The 20,002-nt window shown below is 39.5% G+C and overlaps 1 protein-coding gene across 6 annotated transcripts in view; it reads left to right on the top strand.

Moving 5' to 3' along the window:
- Nucleotides 1-20,002, top strand: part of NRG3 (neuregulin 3) — a 972,177-nt gene that overhangs the window by 930,573 nt on the left and 21,602 nt on the right. For all 6 annotated transcript variants that reach the window (XM_084904767.1, XM_084904764.1, XM_084904766.1 and 3 more), the window contains exons 5-6: nucleotides 5,696-5,798; nucleotides 13,319-13,445. In XM_084904767.1, coding sequence (XP_084760893.1) covers nucleotides 5,696-5,798; nucleotides 13,319-13,445 — 230 coding nt within the window. The remainder of the gene's footprint in view (nucleotides 1-5,695; nucleotides 5,799-13,318; nucleotides 13,446-20,002) is intronic.

The following is a 20,002-nucleotide window of genomic DNA, read 5'->3' as shown; positions in this document are numbered from 1 at the left end:
TCTTGGGCTTACTTTCTGTTTTCTGACATGCAAGTCAAAATGAAACAGAAGCAAAGCCTAAGAAGGGAAAGAAGAGGGACAATTCTTCTAAATCTTAGTTTCCCAACACTCTTCTGTAGGGAAAAGGACAGAAAAAATGTGTCATTATGTTTAAAAATAGTGCATGGTCCCAGAAAAGAAAATAAGAAAGACAATAGGTCGTGGAGATTGTGTTCTGCATGTGAAGGCTTCAATCCACATCTGTGTGTCTGATCCGGATTTGCTTAATTAAGGATGGAGTTCTGCAGTTGACTTTGCTGGGAGGGGCACATCACAAGCCATGGGTTCATTTTAGCTGAAAGCTTCTGGGGCATCGTGCCAACACCCCAACAAGTCCTGGTATGGGGACTACTGTGCCCAGGAGCCAACTCTCAGCCAGTTTTCTGCCTGTGAATTGGTATCATGCAGAATCCGTGACCGGCTGCCTCCTGCACGCCCCCTACTGGGGATCGAGCCCACAACACAGACATATGCCCTTGACTGAGACAGAAAACCAGGCAGCTCACCATTACAGGCACAGAGCTAGTTGAAAACACTGCATAAATCCAACCATGTAGAGTGTCTTTTTGGAGTCTGACCAAACAACCTGAAAATCGCCCAGACAACCAGGGCCTGGCAGTCAGATGGCATGATATTACCTGCCTGTGGGTGGATCATGCTACAGTTTATTCAGAGGCCTGGGAACAAATGACTTCATCATTTTCCTTATGACACTTCGCCCTCTGCAAAGGACTTAAGACAGAGTCGCAGCAAGTAGGCTAGGTTTGGATGGGAAAACCCCAATGAAAAGAATCAGGTGTAGAGTTCAGGAAAGGGTGGGGTCAGTTGCTGGTAGTCAACTTGGAAAATGAGGATTTGGGAGGACATGGGGTGAACAAAGGAAAAGTGTTAAACATTAAGAGCATCCCTGGGTGAGAGTTGCTATTTCATGAGCAGCATAAAGCATAAAACCCCTATAACACCTGAAATATCTATGTATCTACTAGGTAACAAGTCTTGGGGTGTCACTCTGTGGGAAGAATCACAGCTGGTACTAGAGAAGCAGTGGTGAGTCAAATGAATAGATCGACAAAAATATGGTCTCCTGCACCAATGGTGCTTTCAGGGCGGGGCAAGATTTTTTGCGTTGGTGACATTTGAGATCAGAGGGTGAATAGGCATTTGAAAAGCAAGCATTTAATAGTATTCCAGAAAGGGAAAAAGAATAGCATGTATCCAGTCTCTAAGGAGTTAAATGTCAGGCATGCTGGAAGTAAAAGAGAGGAGATAGTATAGGTGGATGGTGTTGTATCAGGCATATCTTTTGTATCATGTATATCCTTTATGCATCATTATATTCTCTGTCCCCTAGGATGAATAAAGTTTGCAATTATAATTGACATAAATAACACTTATTTAAAATATATCATTTGATACATTTGGGCATGAATATTCACACATGGAAATGCCATATTTGAGATAATAATATACCCATAACTCTCCAAAGTTTCCTCATGTCATCCCCATCCCAATTCTTCTTTCCAGGTATCCACTTGCATGCTTTCTATATACTATATAGATTGGTTTTCATTTTCTAGAATTTAATACAATTAGGATAATGTAAAAGGTACATTTTATTGGGTGGGGGGGGGTCTGACTTGCAATCAGCATAATGTTTTTGAGACTCATGTGTATTGTTACTTATATCAATAGCTCATTCCTTTTTCTTTCTGCATAATATCCCATTGTATGGATATCACACAATGTGTTTATCCATTCATTCACCTGCTAGCAGCTTTTGGATTGTTTCCACTTTTTTGCTATTACAAATAAAGCTGTCATGAAAATGTATGTACATAATGAACATGTTCATTAGTCTTCGGTAAATCTGTAGAAATGTAATGGCTATGCCTAAGGTAAGCATATGTTTAACTTTCATGAAATTATTTCTTAAGTGGTTATAACATTTTACATTCCTACCAAGAAGTACATGAAAGTTAAAATTGCTCCACAGTCTTGGTACAGCCATTCTTTAATTTTAAACATTCTAGTAGGGATGCTATATATCCCCAAACAGATTAATTTTTAATCATAATAATTAATGATGTTTGTATTTACCATTCATGTATTTTTATGTATGTATTTGCCACCTATATATCTTTGGGGAAGTGTTCATTCAAATATTTTGCCCATTTGAAAATGCAGCTGTTGTCTTCTTATTGAGTAGTAAGAGATCCACTTATATTATATACAAGTTCATGTTATTGAATATATATTTTTGTTGAATAGTCAATGTTGTTGAACATATAATATAGATAAAAGTCTATATTTTGAAGAGAAAACATTAATTTTTATGGTATATTTTATTGATTTAAAATTTTTCATATTTTGTATCTTTTGTATTGTAGTTAATAAATCTTTGTCAAGCCTATTATTACTAAGATTTTCCTCCTATGTTTTCTTCAAGTAGTTTTATGGTATAAAATTTTACATTAAAGTCTCAAGACAAGGTTTGTTTTTATGGATATGGCTATACTACTCTTATAATATCATTTTTTAAAAAGATCCTTTCCCCTTTGAATTGTCTTGGCATCTTTTCATAAATCAATTGGCCACATATTTTTGCATATATTCCTGGACACTTTTGTATGTCTATAATGCCTTGATTACTATAACTTTATAATAAGTCTTAGGACAAAGAGTTTTAAGTCCTTCAACTTTGATTTATTGGCTACCAAAACACCTTTTGTATTTCTACATAACATTTAGAATTAGTTTGTCAGTTTCTGCAACAACAAAATTCCTCCTGAAATTTTCAATAGAACTGTACTCTATCTATTAACTTGAGGAAAACTGACATATTAATATTATTGAGTCTCTAAATCCATAAACATCACGTGTCTCTTCATTTATCTTTTTAAAATTCTCTCTATAATGTTTGGGTAGTTTTCAGTGTACATGTGCTATATATTTTTGAGATTGTGTAAATAATAATTACATGTTAATTTCTGCTTATTTGTTGTTATTAAGTAGACATACATTTAATTTTTGTATTATCTATCATACAACTTTACATCATGCAAACTTGTTAAGCTTCCTTACTAGTTATACCAGCTCTTTATAGATTCTATCAGCTTTTGGCATAGATAATCATGCTATCTGAGAACACAGGTGATTTTTCATCTATTTCAAAACTGAATGGATTCAATTTCTAATTTTGCTTATTCCACTGACTAAACTTCCAGTAGAATATTGAATAGAAGTGGTGAGAGTGTGTATTCTTGCTTTTTTCCTGACCTTAGTGGAAAAGCAGTCTCTCTTTTACAATTAGGTATAGATATATATATTCTTTATATGTGTGATGAAGTTCCCTTTTATTCATACTCTTTGAGAATTTTAATCAGGAATTAATATTAGATTTTAAGTAAATTTTCAGCCTAGTCAATAATTAAATTATTTTTATTGACTGTTAAAATTGTGAATCACATTTATTAATTTTTAAAATATGAAACTAACCTTGAATTCCTTATATAAATTCCACTTGGTCATGATGTGTTACTTTTAACATCTTGCTGGATTTGATTCCCTAAACTTTTGGTAAGAATTTTTGCATCTATGTCAATGAAAAATATATGTCTGTAATTTATTTTTCTCTTATGTCTTTGTCTAATTTTCATATAAAGGCAATGTTGGCATCATAAAATGAATTGGAATGTTTTCCCTTCTCTTGCTTTTAGTGATTGTGAAGATGCTGAGATGATAGAAAACAACTGGATCTAAAGCAACTCATCTTTTAAAATATAGCATTTTCTCTAATTGAATTATTCTCTAACTTTAGTGTGCATGAGAAATACCTGAATATTTTCTTTCTTTCTTTAATTTTTAAGCATTTCCTCAGGAGAAGGCTTTTTAAAGTATATATTTTTATTGATTTCAGAGAGGATAGGAAAATGAGAAAGAGATAGAAACATCAATGATAAGAGAGAATCATTGATTGGTTGCCTCCTTCATGCCCCCCATTGGGGATCAAGCCTGCAATCTGGGCATATGCCCTGATAGGGAATTGCACTGTGACCTCCTATTTCATAGGCTGATGCTCAATCACTGAGCCATACTGGCCAGGCAAAATTTTCTTTTTTAAGTTTAATTTAGTTTTTTCCATCACCATTGAAAATTTTCTTTCTTAATAGACATTTTTATTTAGAAGGTCCAAAATGGATCCTTAGCTGACATTTATAAAGAAAAACAAATACCCCCCAGTTATTCTGTTATAGTAGATCTGTGTTATGAGTGTTCTTAGTCTATTCAGTGGTTCTCAAAACATGTTTCACAGACTAGCAACATTAGAATCAACTGAGGATTTTTTTTAAATGCAAATGTTCTGCCCCCACTTCAGACCAACTCTGGGAGGGAAAGTAGGTGGCATTCTGCCCTTAATAACTCTCAAGGTGACTCCAATGCACACTAAAGTTCAAGAACTGCTACATTAGCTAATAAAAAAGGAATAAAGGCACAATTAATTTTGCATATTTTGTGTTGTACATTGAGATTATTTATTTTGCACTGACTTCTTTTTGTGTTTGACATATATGAAAGATCTTGGAGTTAGGAAGGAGGGTAAGTCAGATTTGGGGTAGTGTGGAGAGTGTATGGATAATCTGTAGAACAATGGAGAAGCAGGCTGGTGAGACTGTAGTCTCTATTGGATGTCTGCTTCGGCAATGTGACTGTCAACCTTTATTGGTGTCCACTCCCAATTGCGCAATCTTCTCTCTAATACTAAACTGTTCAAAGTAGAGGGGTGGAAATGAGAGAAGGGGAAGGAGAAATGGATTCAGTAAGTGAGGGTATTTGCAAGAGAGCAAATAACTGTAATCATGCACCGAAGTCTGTATGCTGTATAAAGAGAGACATGAAGAAAACAAGAGGACAATAACAGAAATAAATTTCTGAGATCTATGGATAAAAGGTCTTGATGTGATGGAAGAACTGTTTCAGTTGGCATATTTCAGAAAATGAGCTGGGAATATAAATAATAATGGCTGAGAAGTGAAATGCTTTTTTTTAATGAGTTCTGTTGTTTTTAGGTGATAAGCTATAAGATATGATCTTGATAACAGCGATTAAGATAGTTGAGATGCCAGATCATAGGTATTGAGGAAGTCACGGAATGGGTGAATAAACATTCACATACATATTGAAGTTCTTTTTCATTAGTGATGCCAGTCATAAGAGTGGGTGAATGACAGCCAAAGACCAGATAATAAATGCGGTGATATCATAAAATAAATTGGAAGTTATCACAGGCACAGGAAGGCTCTGACGGACACACATTTTGTTTTGTAGCAAATTATTTTGAACCCAACCATCATTTGAAAAAGTTATGTCCCCCATATGTCCTAACATCATTTGATGTCTTTTGATAAGATACATAATTGTGATATGTGAGTATGAGGTCTGACTTAGCCATGCAAATCAAAATGTAGCAATCAGCTATCCTGCAGACCATTGCCAAGAAATTGCATGCTAATAAGTTCCTCATGTTTTCCTATTCATGACAGGAACAAAAACGTTTGCTTTGAAAGAAGATACCAGCTTAAAAGTACAAGGATGAAGATTGTCTCAGCTGTGCCCTTCTAACATCCATTCTAATTTCTTTTTTTCTTCAAATTCACAGAGAGTGAAGAAGTTTATCAAAGGCAGGTGCTGTCAATTTCATGTATCATCTTTGGGATTGTCATCGTGGGCATGTTCTGTGCAGCATTCTACTTCAAAAGCAAGTAAGACCATTTCTCTCAAGTGTTAAAAGGTTTCTTCTCAGAGGAAGCACTTTGTCTTTTTTAAAGTTCTCAGTCTTTGCTCCCAACAGAGGAATCTAATAAAAATGGGCCCGTGCTCATTTAGAATTACTTAGAATCTTTTGTAGACTGTGGTGAGTGTACTAGTATGTTCCACATTTGCATGTATGTGTGTGTGGTTTGTCTTTGATGCACATAACTACCATCCCTCTCTGCGCTCATAAAAACTCTGCCTTCTTTGCACATTTTGACACCTGCCAGGATTAAAGTCTCAACATTTGCCTGTGACTAAGGAGCTAACTCTTGTGATCAGAGAGGTCACACTGCTGTAGACCTAAACATTATCAACCAGGATCTATGGTTTTTCTTTAAAAAAAATCTACATGTTTCCTTTCATAGTGCTTTTACCTGATACTCCTAAAGATTTTAGCAAAATATGAAATATGAAAAATTATAAAATCTATTTTAGTTCCCCAGTTGGTATACATATCTTAATATGTCCTATACTTTTTTTTTGCCAAGAAACCAGACCTTCTGCACATAAAGGTACTTATTTTTTTAAGTATATTTTATTGATTTTGTACAGAGAGGAAGGGAGAGAGATAGAGAATTAGAAACATTGATGAGAGAGAGTCATATATCAGCTGCCTCTTGCACACCCCCTACTGGGGATATGCCCGCAACCAAGATACATGCCCTTGTCCGGAATCGAACCCAGGTCCCTTCAGTCCCCAAGCAGACACTCTATCCATTGAGCCAAACCGGTTTCGGCAAGGTACTTATTTTTTACTAATAGCATAGGCCTATATCTATCTATCTATCTATCTATCTATCTATCTATCTATCTATCTATCTATCCATATGCAGCTATGTAAGTTTATCTACATATATCTTTATTTTTAATGAACTTTAAAAAAGGTATTTTATTTACAATATTAGCAAAATATGCACTTAAAATAGGAAATATGGATAAAAATACTTTATTTTTCCGTTTCTTGTAAGGCACGTAGGCCTGAATAAGTTGGCACCAATTCTGTTCCTACAGCTTGTTGAAATCCAAGCCAAAGCTTAATTGCTTTTCATTGGACTTATATTTTTCTATCCATTTGTTCTTCTAAAAATGGACCAATTTCCAGATATAGTCTATTATACCTGTCTGTATGTATGTTGATTTGCAGAAAAATAATGGAAACTAGGGTCTGAATCCAGAATTAGTAACTATTATTTTTTAATAAACTAGTTCAGATTTTCAGAATTACTGTGAAAAGAGTACAGAGAGATTCCATATCCCCAGACTCAGTTTCCCCTGTTATTGTCTTACATTAGCACGATGCTCTTAATATTGATACATTGTTACTAATTAAATTTCATACTTCCAGATTTCTTAGTTTTTACCTGATGTGCTTTGTTTGTTCCAGGGCTATGTCCAGATGCCACATTATATTTAATTATTACATCTCCTAGGCAACTCTGGGCTGTGAAGTTAGTGGGTTATGTTTTTTTTCTTTTTTTGTGTTTTTTTTTTATTGCTCATTTTATTATTTAAATTTTTATTGAATTTATTGGGGTGACATCTGTTAATAAATTGTATAGGTTTCAGGTGTTCATGTTTGTTTTAAGCGCTTATTCTTTGTCAGAGACACTGAGCTTTTCATGCATTATCTCCCAATCCTTACATCAATTGGAAATGTGTGTTATTGCTGCATTTTTTAAAATATCAGGATTTAATTTTAAAATATTAAGTTGCCAAAGCCACACAGTAGAAAATTGCAGATGGAATCATTTTTAAAAAATGATTTTGATATTTTTCAATTACAGCTGGCACCCAATATTACATTAGTTTTAGGTGTACAACATGGTGATTAGGCATTTATACCTTACCAACAGATGGAGTCTTTGAAGTTGCACTGTTCTAGTTTCAATCACATGCTTTACACCAACCACATTGGCTCATATAATCCTTTCATGGGGTGACGCAACTGCTGGGGGGGAATGAGGAATGCCCTGCTCTGTGCAAACCAGAGCACTTTCTAATTTTATTTTTCATGGCACGGTGGCTGAGATTTTACTTGTGTTCAAATCTTCAGGCTGCCACTTGCTTGTTACGAACTATTAAGCAAATTACATCCAGTCCTTTACCCTGGATTTCCTTTTTTTAAAAATGGCCAAAATGTATCTCCCTTCTCGAATGTGTTAAGGATTAATGGGATAGTACTGTCAAAAGGACACCGCAGCGTATGAGAGAGTAAGTGCTCAGTGGGGCTTGCTATTGTGAACAGCCCCGTTTGCCACTCCAGAACTCAGGGGCCAGGTAACCCCAGGCGAAGAGTGCGCCCTGGAGCAGGAGACAGAGCAGTGTAAGGTTTTCCATGCTTTTGCTGTGCCCGAGAAAGAAATTGTGTATTTAACAATGGCAAGTTATTAGGAAGAAATACTTCATTGTTATTTTTAGAATGTGATTTTTAGTTGTACCACATTTATGTTTTTTTTTTTTATTTTTAAAAAATATATTTTATTGACTTTTTACAGAGAGAAAGGGAGAGAAAGAGACAGATAGTTAGAAACATCGATGGGAGAGAAACATCAATCAGCTGCTTCTTGCACACCCCTTACTGAGGATGTGCCAGCAACCAAGGTACATGCCCCTGACTGGAATCAAACCCAGACCTCTCAGTCCTCAGGCAGACTCTCTATCCACTGAGCCAAACCGGTTTCGGTACATTTAAATGGAAGACTGATGATCACACTCACAAGACTGGTGAACAGTGGGGTACCTGGGCCTTCTGCTGAGGGCAGCAGTGGGCTCTGGGACACCTCCTCCTGGGCTCAGGGAGCGGTCCCGGGTTTAATGGAAACCTGTTCAATGGCAGTTTCCTCAGGAGCCAGTGGAGGAACAGTCTTCCGGAGCTTGCCTTCTGCCTGCCCAGATGGGACAGGTTTTCATTAAAAACAAATAAATAAGAAAATGTGAGAAGAATAAAGTGATAATAAAACGTGATGCCTTCCCCAGGTGGATTATAGTTCTCATTAAGACTATATTTCCTTCTTCTGTACAATTTCCAGGCCTGGTCTTCTTTACTGTTCTTTGCCTGGGAGGAATGCCACGTCCCATACCAGGCATCTAATCTGCACAGCTGAGGGCAGCCTGTGCTTTTATAATTCCTGGACCCAGTATTCGCTGTGCTGGTTGCTGGAATTCCAAGTCCCCTCCCAAACCCTTGATCAGACTCCACTGTGACCTTCCCTCACTTTCATAGGTTAAGGTTGTTTTCATGTGTATACTTTCTGTACCTCATCTTGAAAGCCCCAAGTTCTAGGATTGTAGGACCTCTCTATCACTGGTTTCCAAATAAATTCATTTGAACTTCCATCCTGTACACCAGGATGCACTATTTCTGGTGAGAGAAAGTCTGGAGTTACCAAAATGCTCACATTCTCCTGGTCACTTTTGTTTTAATCCCCATAATCCCCCAGTTTCCATCACTCTGATCCTTTCTCCATTCTCTTGTCACCCTTGTTATGGCATGACCTCACCAGATAGAATATTATAGAAAACTGTTAGCTGCTGAGGTAGAAATGACAAACACCTTCTTGAATTTAGATTTTCTAACCGAATTAACTAAAAACCCAACGATTCTGAAGGACCTAATGGAAGAAATTCTCATCACTTCCAATAAATCAATACATTCCCCAAGTAGCTAATAGAACTATTAATTGAGCCTTTCAATCTGGCTGATATGGCTCACATACAACTATACATTCTCATAGGTTTTCTTTTTACTTTCAACTCGCCCGGGTAAGAAGGGTGAGCCTGGCTGTAGGAGTCCTTAGTAGACTTTGGAAATGCAGGACGTAATTCAACTCTAAGAATGAAAGGAGATGGGAGAGGAGGTGCTCCAGGAGCAAAGGCTAGACAGATACTGATCACAAGTGGGAAGACACAGGAGAAAAACAAGCAGGTGCTCCTGATACAAAGCAGACATTGTGGCAACTGCTCTGACCATTGGTTATGGCTCTCTGAAGTAAGAGATTGCAAGCCACAAAGAAAGCCTCATGAGGACAGCAGTGAATGCTCTGGTCTGCTGCTATGATACTATCAGTGGGGAAGGGCTTAGTCCCCAAGTTGCTAAAACACAGTTATGGTAGGAGTTACTTTTCTCAAGCACACACTCTGACCTGAGACAGACCACAGTTGGTGACGGTGTTCTGGGGTCAAACCCTGGAGTCAAAATAAGACCACCAGAGGCTGCGAATTGATTAAAAAAAGCAGGCAAGGATTTATTGAACTGGTCAGAATGGCCGAGAGAGCACCACATGCAGGTGGCTACACTCATGACCTCACTGTTTCAGGTGTAGGCAGTCCTTTTAAAAGTCCAAACCACAAGAATTTTCCTTTGTTCTAAATTCTAAATTCTAAAGGGTGGGAAAACACAGGGTCATTCCCAGCCACAGACGTTGGAATGTGGACCTATCTTGCGAAAGCAGATAGTACAGAAGCAGAACTGAGTCAATTTAATCTCTAAAGGTTATCTGCAGTTTCAACTCCTGGAGCTATTGAGTCAGTGGGAACCAATCTCCTGTGGTCCTAGTCCACAGGCACAGGAAAATTGCCTTAGCCTCCAGGTCTCAATCTGGAAGCTGAGGCAACTACCCTATTGTTTAAGCAAGTAAGCGAGAATAGCAGGGTTAAAATTCAAACAGCAGGTTTTATCTAAGTTTGGCAGCTACCATACTTCAACGGTTCAATGTGAGGCTCTGAAGACCTAGACTTTTGCCCCAACATGCGGTGCAAGGCCATGCCAGTTCCAGAACTTGCTGTGGGATTTACCGAGATCTTCATGGCATTCCAGCTTCACCTTCAGTCCTGTCCTGTTTCCCTCCCTTTGTCCTATTCGCACCAATCCGAAGAGCCCACCCTAGTGAGAATCCTGCACTCTCTCCCTCTCAGTGTCTACTTTCCCAGGAACCCCACCTGCGACATTGCAAATGTTTACCAACAGAGTTGTGACATTAGGTATGCCACTACTTCTTTTCCCTTTCTTCTGAAGAATTGAGCCAGAGACACTTAAAATTTGGTTAACTCTGCAGTGTTGACACTGATATTGCTGGCTAGTAGGGTTCCAGTGTGCAGTGCCTGCATCTGGTCTTCCCCAGAGCAGTTCTCCTGAGAGGGCTGGTGGTGCAGCAATCATTTTCCTCTGTTGGCAGTTCCTGGAGAAAGGATGAAAGAGCAAAAATGTGTGTGCCTGGGGAAGGGCAGGAATGACACAGAAGGAGGCAGGTTCACAAAGGCATTAATGAGGCGCTAATTCTGTGCCCATTTAGATAAAAAATCTGAGGCACAGGAAGTTATATTATTTGCCCACACACACATTGATTCTGGAATATTAGTGAGTTAGGACTTGAGTGAAAAGGAAGTAAAGGAAAGTAAATGACAAAAGGATTTAGGAACTGTCCTCAAATGTTTTATTAACATAATTCCTCCAGAAATTTACATTTCCCAAATACTGAATTATGAAGTCACTGTAAGATAGTGTTTCTTATATTTACTTCTTAGGAGAGTAAGCCCTCTCACAGCTCCGTGATGAGGTACTCAGGTGGAACTTTCTGATCTCCCATTTGCTTCATCAGTGGATTCCTGATAGGATTTCTTGACTATGACCTGTTTCTAAAAATGCTGATGTGATTGATTTATTTTTAACAATAGGCTACAGATTAACTGTTAGGAAGTAGATAAGTAATTACAACTAGATTAAAGCAATTTAGAGCACTGGAGATAAAAGCCCCCCCAAATAATTGAAAAGATGAAAGATATATTTAAATAGGGTGCATCACACTGGTGTAAATTCAAAAGAAGCAATGGCACTCAGAACATCCAAATCCTGTGGCAAATGCTGAGCAGTGCAGCTCATAGGATCTTGTCTTTGTTCTCTGAGCCAGTGTTCTAATTCCTCTGCAGCATCTGCCGGTACACGCGTGCTAACTGGTGAGCCTGGGTGGAGCTCAGCATTCCGTATTTGTGCTCTCATGTTTAATTTCCACAGGATGCACCATTTGCAGGTGAAGAAACTGAGGCTCAGAGACAGTTAGAAAATTAATCTCTTGGTTAAGGAAATCCAGAGGAAACTAAGACCTGAGCCCCAGCTCTGCAGAGAGCTGCCTGCTGGAGACTCCCTGTCCTAGGCAGGGCCTTGGGCAAGAGGAGGAGTTCAGGGCAGATGACTCTGCAGGGGTTTTTTGTTTGTTTGCTTTTGTTTGCTTACTTGTTTTATTGGTGCTGAGTCTTCTGCTGATAGATAATTGCTGCAAAGCCCTTGGGACAGAGCAGCTGATAATGCAGTGATCTGTTGCATCTTGCTGGTATAGCCAACCCACATAAGCAGGCAGGGCTCCTTTATTTGGAGTCCAAACACTGAGAGTAGGCTCAGCCTTCCCTCTGGGAAACCATGGGACCGTGGGCAAGTGCCTTGCCCGTTCTGAGTGGCGGTTAAGAGTACTGAATACTGAATACGTGGCCACACTGTTTGGGTCTGCATCCAGCCCTATTGCACTTCCTGGCAATGTGGGTGTGGGCAAATAATCTAACTTCCTGTGCCTCAAATTTCTTATCTAAATGGGCACAGAATTAATGCCTCATCACACAGAATTATTGTGAAGAATAAGTGGAATACATGGAAAACATTTCAAATGATTTTGGGCCCTAGCCAGTTTGGCTCAGTGGATAGAGCATCAGCCTGCTCACTGAAGGGTCCCAGGTTCGGCTCCAGTCAAGGGCACATGCCCAGGTTGGGAGCTTGATCCTCAGGAGGGGGCATGGAGAAGGCATCTGATCAATGAATTTTCTCTCATCATTGATGTTTCTGTCCCCCTCTCCCTCTCCCTTCCTCTCTGAAATCAATAAAACTATATTTAAAATAAATAAAATTATGTTTGGCAGATAATAGGTACTATTTAAGAGTTAACTGTGTTTGTTAGTTACAAAAATGTTGATGACAACAATAATGAGCTGGTTCTAAATTGTAAAAAAGAAAATATACACACATTATGGTACACATGCCAGTCATTCAATCAAGCTACATACGCTTGACTTGTAAAGATCCAAATGTAACTTTGTAATATGTTACATGTACGTGGCTGTTAGGTCCAAGCTTCATATTTTCCACTGGTCACTTCTTCAGAAGATTTCCAATTCTTTTCAGCTGACCGCTCGGGGTGAGGGACCCCTTGAACCCATGAAGGCAGGGACCATCCATTACGTTTCTGTCTGCCTTTAGAACACCTGGGCATGAGTCCCTGCGAGATGATGGGCAATACCCTCTTCTCTCCTAACTGGAAGGCGTTCTTGGTAGAGTTGAAAACAGGGAAGGATTCCCTTTAAAAAGAATTAAACTGAGTTTCATCTGGCTTTAGTAAATGGCAGATGATAGGAATGAATGACACAAACAATATGCATAGCATACATGTATGTAACAATTTATTCATTTGTTTATTTAAACCTGCAGAAAACAAGCTAAACAACTTCAAGAGCAGCTGAAAGAGCCGCAGAATGGTAAAAACTACAGTCTCAAAGCATCCAGCGCCATGGCAAAGTCAGAGCACTTGGTGAGGAATCATGTCCAGCTGCAGAATGTAAGTTAGATGTCTCTGCATCTCCTCCCTCAGCCCTCCTCAGTGCTCCCGGGCCAGACAGGGGTGGGGAGCCTGCAATCAGACTTGTATGTGTATTTTCACAGTACTTTGGATATTTTTTTTAAACCATCTTGCAGTTCCATGTGTGCCCATGAACGCATACATGTACTGGATAAAAGAGAAAGTTAAATCTCAGACTGGATTACAATAGGTAATAGAATTTGTCTCTGGAAGCAAATGGAACTTCAGTTGTTTGTTCCATATCACTTACTGAACCCTTACTTTGTGTCAGAAATGGTGCTGGGCACCAGGGATACAGTGTTCCCTGCCATCTGGCAACTTACATACAGTGAAAACTACAAATACTGGAATCAGGAATGTGTGGGCTGAGATGGTTGCTATTGCAACAAAAATCAGAGAAGGGACCAAAGAGGAAAGGGGAGAGAGGTCAGGTGGAGGCTGCCTCTTAACAAAGTCAGATTGGAGCTGAGTTTTGAAGAATGTGAAAGGTTTTTCAGTCATAGGGCAGAGATGGGAGCAGAAAGAAACACTGAAGTCATGAACCCTAAGAACACATCTCCAAGGGAAGGGGGTGAGAAAAGGCCAAGGTGAGAGAGGTGGCAGGTGGGCGTTGTGGACCCATAGTCAGTACTTCTAACAACTTGAAGTTAAAGGTGAACTCTTTGAATCTTACATCTTTCTAAAGGGGTTTTCATCTTTTCTGAGATATACTGCAAAATGCTGAATCAAAGCAAGTGGATACTGCCTAAGACATACTGAAATATTTCTCTCCTCTCAGCAATTCTGCCCCCACACAAGGTTGCACTTCCTGATTCTCAGGCACAAAATGAAGGAACAGAGGGCACAGTAAAAATCTAGTATTTGAGAATAATAGTCAATCACCACGACACATTCCACCCCTCCAAATGCATAAATCACTGGGAATGTATACATCATTTGTGACTCCAAGATATCATTACCCGAACAGTTACCATTTAGCTGGGCATAACAGATGTACTTAGATGTTTAATGTGGATTCATAAATCAGGATTGCTTCCCAGCAAAGTTTTATTTAACTTGTAATCAAGGCTATGTGTAGAGATTGTTCTCTTCTGAAACAGAGAGAATGCCTTTGCTAATGATTTCTAATGAGTATGATCCCGCCATCCTCAAACAAATGCAGTGATGGAGGGCTTCAATTCCTTAGCATCTGGGCCTGTCAAAGATAAACAAAGCCAGCCACTAGCTCAAATAGTAAAGAGAGACTGTAATCAGTAAAATACTATTGCATTATAGAAGAGAGTCCAGTGTGAACTGAACTCAACTTCAGTTTGTTCAGAGGTGACTGAGTGGTAGTTGTTTTTGTTTTGTTTATTTGTTTTGTTTTGTTTTAAATATATTTTTATTGATTTCAGAGAAAATAAGGGCGAGAGAGATAGAAACATCAATAATGAGAGAGAATCATCTATTGGCTGCCTCTTTTACACCCCTGTATTCAGAATAGAGCCTGAAACCTATGCATATGCCTTGACTGGGAATCAAACCATGACCTGGTTCCTAGGTCAATGCTTAACCACTGAACCACACTGGCCTGGATTGACTGGGTGTTTCAAAGAAATAATGAGAGAATGGGATGGGGGAAACATCAGGAGCTTAATAGAATCAGGTGTCAATGTAAGAAATATTTAAACCTGTAGTGGATTTTTATGAGTTTATTTGAGCAAAACTGACATCTTCTGGGATGCAAAATTTCAAGGGACTGAGAAAGCACTCCAGGGAATGGCAGTTTGGCACCTTACTTTGTACATTACAATCAAAGAAGGAGGCCCAAGGGATGACATGAAATCCACTGGTGATTTAGGGAGGCGGGAGAAAGCAAAGCTGAGTATCTCTGGGATTGAATAAAAAAGTAAAATAAATAGACCCATACTTCTTTTACATTTGTGTGTATAGGAGAGTTAACAGTCAACAATTAACACAATTAATAATAACAATGAGATTTGTGATCTCCACTGTGGTGCCCTGAGTTGTGTGGTAGAGGAGGAGAAATTATTCTGACATTCCAAAGGTATGTTTACATGCAAAAGGTCAGTAGACAGGTTCAGATAAGGTGAGGATTGACCTTTGTCAGGGAAGATACCAGCCTAGGACATGACTACCCACCATGACTAACCTTTAGTTAGGAACTTTTAATTTCGGACTATCCTATGGGGTTACTCTATAGCTCTGAGTTTGTACGGCCACCACCACACAGGGCTCTCCAGAGCTGTCACGTTTAGTACATGGTCCCTTTTCATCTTCTGGGAAGTGAAAAATTACACAGTTGATCAGTGTAAATGCGATTAGGCCAACATTTATAGCATCTGCTGTCTGGCAATTATTCAGTTTCAGATTATATACTTCCTCAGAGACTGGGAGACAGAAGCCTTAGTCCTCTTATTGATTAGATTTCAAAGAAATGGCTTTCAGGTCCTTGAGAGACATTCCTGAGTTGAAGGAGATCCATATACAACTCAGGGTGACAAAGAAAGTTTACAGGTGTAAGTCTTATTCTGCAGAAGCCCTAGAAAAGGGAGGTCAGGGGCCCTTGCTCAAGTGTTGGCTGGAACAAAGGGTGAGTTATTTTGGAGGCCTTGAGGGTTTTGTTTGTTTGTTTGTTTGTTCTCAGGAAGACCCTCTAAGTGGGCCCAGGGTCAGCCTTGAGATGTTACAAACTATGTTAGAGTTCAGTCATCTTTTAGTGTGGCTGTGAGTGGGTGAGCAGATGAAATAATTTCTACTGAGAATCTACAGTTTTATAGGCTAAAGTTGAGGTCTTCTCAAAAAGAGGGCTCAGCGGAGCCTGTCTAAAGTCTAGTCAAGTCCTGGTAGTGTGGCTCGCTGATTCAATTCCTGGTCAGGGCACATACCTAGGTTGTGGGTTTGATCCCTGGTTGGGGCACATATTGGAGGCAACCAATCCTTGTATCTTCTTCACATCAATGTTTCTCTCACTATTGCTCTCTCCATCCTCCCTCTCTAAAATCAATGAAAGCAATTAGTTTGCTCAAGAAGAAAGAGCATCTTTGCCAGTCTCTTTGCATTTTACAGGGTTACAGCAGAAAACACAGTTTCATATCCATTTTTTTTTTTCCTTTCACTAAACACAGGGGCAAGAGCATTTTCTGTCTGATCTATAATCTCCACATTCATTTGGGAGATAGCAACAAGGTCCACAAAGTGGCCACTTCATGATGTTCTTTTGTCCTTCCCCTCCTGGTAGACATTGATGTTCTTTCCCATTTTTTACTATGAAAGCAAAAGTAGAAGAAACTTCACTCCTGTGCTCTTCCTATCCATCATTTGATTGGATTTTTTAGGATTAGAATAAAAGAAAGAAAGTACTAACTGTAAGGATCCCAACACTTGAAAGACCTTTGAGTATAGATCATTTTATTTTTTTTCCTCTCCCTGCTCTCTTTCTATAGCCCATCCTCCTCCCCTCCCCCACCACACACATGACATTTGTGTGTTTGCCCAAGGCAGCAGAGGGTGAATCCAACTGGATTATTCCCATAGAATCCCAGATAAGATATGGAAAAAGTGTCTTTTTTATATTGACTCCATTTTTTAATAAAGAGACATTTTGTCTCTCAGTTGTGATGTGGTCAGCTAGGATAATACATTTCAAGAGATCATCAGTCCACAAGTCTACACAGAAATTGGGAGTTCAAGCAGAGAATTGATATGAAAGGAAGGCTGAAAAAAGTGAGTGCATTGATGAAACATATGCATGCCAGTGTGGGGGGCTAACAAATATTTTTTCCCTTCCCACCTCTACCTTCTTCTAGCTGAGCTAATAATTCAAATAACATACAGCAAATTTAACAGGAGAAAATCAAATTTTAATATGTGCCTACAGGGAATTCACACATTAAGCCTGAAAATTCCAAAGACAGTGAAACAAAATTGGGTACATCTTGGAAAAAGGAGATGGGGAGTGGGGGTTTAGGGGGGCGGGGGAGAGGCCGGGCAGTGGGGGGCGCGATCAAATAGGTTCTCAGAATTCAACAGTGAAGATGGATAATTTACAAGTAGTTGAGGAAGAGCAGAACACACATGGCTTGAAAATTCTTGCTGGGCAACCCAGAAACAATGGGACACAGAGAATGATCTGCTACTAGGCTCCTGCTGGGAGCCTTTCTATCTAGCAAAATTAATTTAAATTAGGCTTACGTGATTTCTTTTCTGGAGCAAATCTTTTCATCTGAACCTCTTGGGCAGGAAAGACGGAGAGTCAAATGTTCTTTCTGCATCTTTTGTTTCTTCACAACTAGCTTAAAAACAACAGCGCAGTTTTAGGATGGCAAACATTGGTCCCTTTCACCAACTATAGCATTCAATGCATTGCCAGCTTAGGCTCAAGGGAGTGCATAAACAGGTACCTTCTACCATAGCCAGGGATGAACAAGTTGTTTTCCCAATGACGCACATCAATTCCAGTCCTAGAAAGCAATGTGGGTCATTATTAGCTTTGTTATCCCTTTGTCAACATTTATTTTGTTAATTTAATGGGAGACCATTATATATATATATGCGTGTGTGTGTGTGTGTGTGTGTGTGTGTGTGTGTGTATATATATATATATATATATATATATATATATATATATATATATTTCACTTATATTAGAGAGTTTACTATAAAATCTCAGTCCATATATTTCTAGTCAAATTTCCACTTTGGAGATTTACATGCTGATACCCTTGCTCATAATTTTATTATAAAATCATATAAGAATTATTCTGTAATTTTTATGCCCACCATTGGTTGTGTTGTTTCTGGGTCCACTTGGGCCAGATTTAGTACAGGTCAATATCAGATATTATGTGTAACCAGCCTTTGTCTGGAGCTACCACACTGTTCATTGTGGCTGTCTACTGGACCTGAGCATGCATGGGAGGGACCAGTCTGTGTATAAGTGTCAATCTGTAGAAGGACTGAGGATCCCTTCTACTCTGTCTTCCCCTGAGGTTGCCTACTCTTCCTCTAGACTTTCCAAAGAAAGACTATTGGGTTGGCCCAGCTGACCATGAACCATAGCCTCTTCCACAGGTTGTGGGGCAACCAGGGTCAGGAGAACAGGGCTAGTGGGTCCACTACCTGGATCATGCAGTCAGGCATTCAATGAAGGATTGTGGTCCCTGCTCCACAGACAAACCACTCAGTCTCTGCTTGAGTGTCCCATACAGTTTCTCATCTAGGGACTCACTGCAGGTTCAGTTTGGGTTTAGCCCACCATCCCCTCTACAGAAACAAGTTCAGCCAGTCTGGGCTCAGGGTGGCAGACCAAAAGACTCTCCCATTGAATGGTGATACTGACCAAGCCTCCCCCAACAGAAAATTATCCTGCTCAATTTCAAGAGTGGTGAGCAAGTCCAGAATCCAAGCACAAGCTGTGAAATGTGCCCATTGGGAAATTCTGAAAGCCGAGCGTCGGGGTGCTACCTCCAGCTTTCCCACAGTGAGCATGTATTTCTACCACATGAAGGGTGCTGTAATCCAGGCACACTACCAAACTTGGGAAGGAACATTTCCTACCTGCTACTATATCTGACAAAGCTTTCCTTCTTTTATCTTGAAGCTCAGATTCACAACTTAAAATTCTTTGCAAAATGCACCGTTTAACAAGTGTCTGTGTCTGGCATTCCCTTAGTTCTTTAAATATTCATGGGGTAGGTTTCACTTTACAGTCATTTACAAGGTGTGGAACACCTAGTCCATAGAAGTGCCATCAGAGCTTGGAAACAGTTGCCTCAGAGGAAATGGCCAGGCCTTAGAAGCACCTAGTTCTTTAGCATCATGTACCAATGAAGCATTTGTGACTCAAAGAGGTGCCCTGACTTCACTGACTTGTGGAAAGAGAGAGAGAGAGAGAGAGACAGACAGAGAGAGAGAGAGAGAGAGAGAGAGAGAGAGAGAGAGAGAGAGAGAGAGAATATGCCACCGGGGCTAGAATTAAAACCTCCAGACCAGTCAAGCGAGTGAACTTCTCACTCTCTTGAGTTCAGTGAACTTCTCACTCTCTTGCTTTTGTAGAAGAGTATAAAAGCAAGATGGTTTATGTACATGAACCATCTACTAAGCACCAGACACTGCTTTAAAGACCTGGGGTATAATGATGATTCAAAATAGCAATGTCCTTACTTTCAAGGCTCTTACTGATTACTGTAGGTGACAGAGATTAGTCACATAATATCACAAGAAATGTTCCAACACCTACAGCCAGGAGTTATCCTGACAACCGGAATCTTAGAAGAAGGAATACGTGGTGTGCTCAGTCCCCTGGCTAAAGGGACACATGTTAGTTGAGGTGGGATGATGGGGTGATGGGGTGGTGGGGTGGTGGGATGGTGGGTGGGTGGTAGAGGGTGGTTGGAGAGGGGTGCTGCTGTGCCTTGTGTCTGGAAAGGGTGTCGGGATAAGTTATTTTGCTTCAGTGGAAATGTGTTAAAGTTTGACTGCAATTGTTACCGTACTTTCTGCTCTGACACATAGTGCCAAAATGCTCAAAATAG

Source organism: Pipistrellus hanaki (genome assembly GCF_964339955.1).
Source record: "Pipistrellus hanaki genome assembly, chromosome: 14".
Lineage (NCBI taxonomy): Eukaryota > Metazoa > Chordata > Mammalia > Chiroptera > Vespertilionidae > Pipistrellus > Pipistrellus hanaki.
The sequence above is the reverse complement of the archived record's forward strand: the minus strand, read 5'-3'. Positions and strand labels throughout refer to the sequence as shown.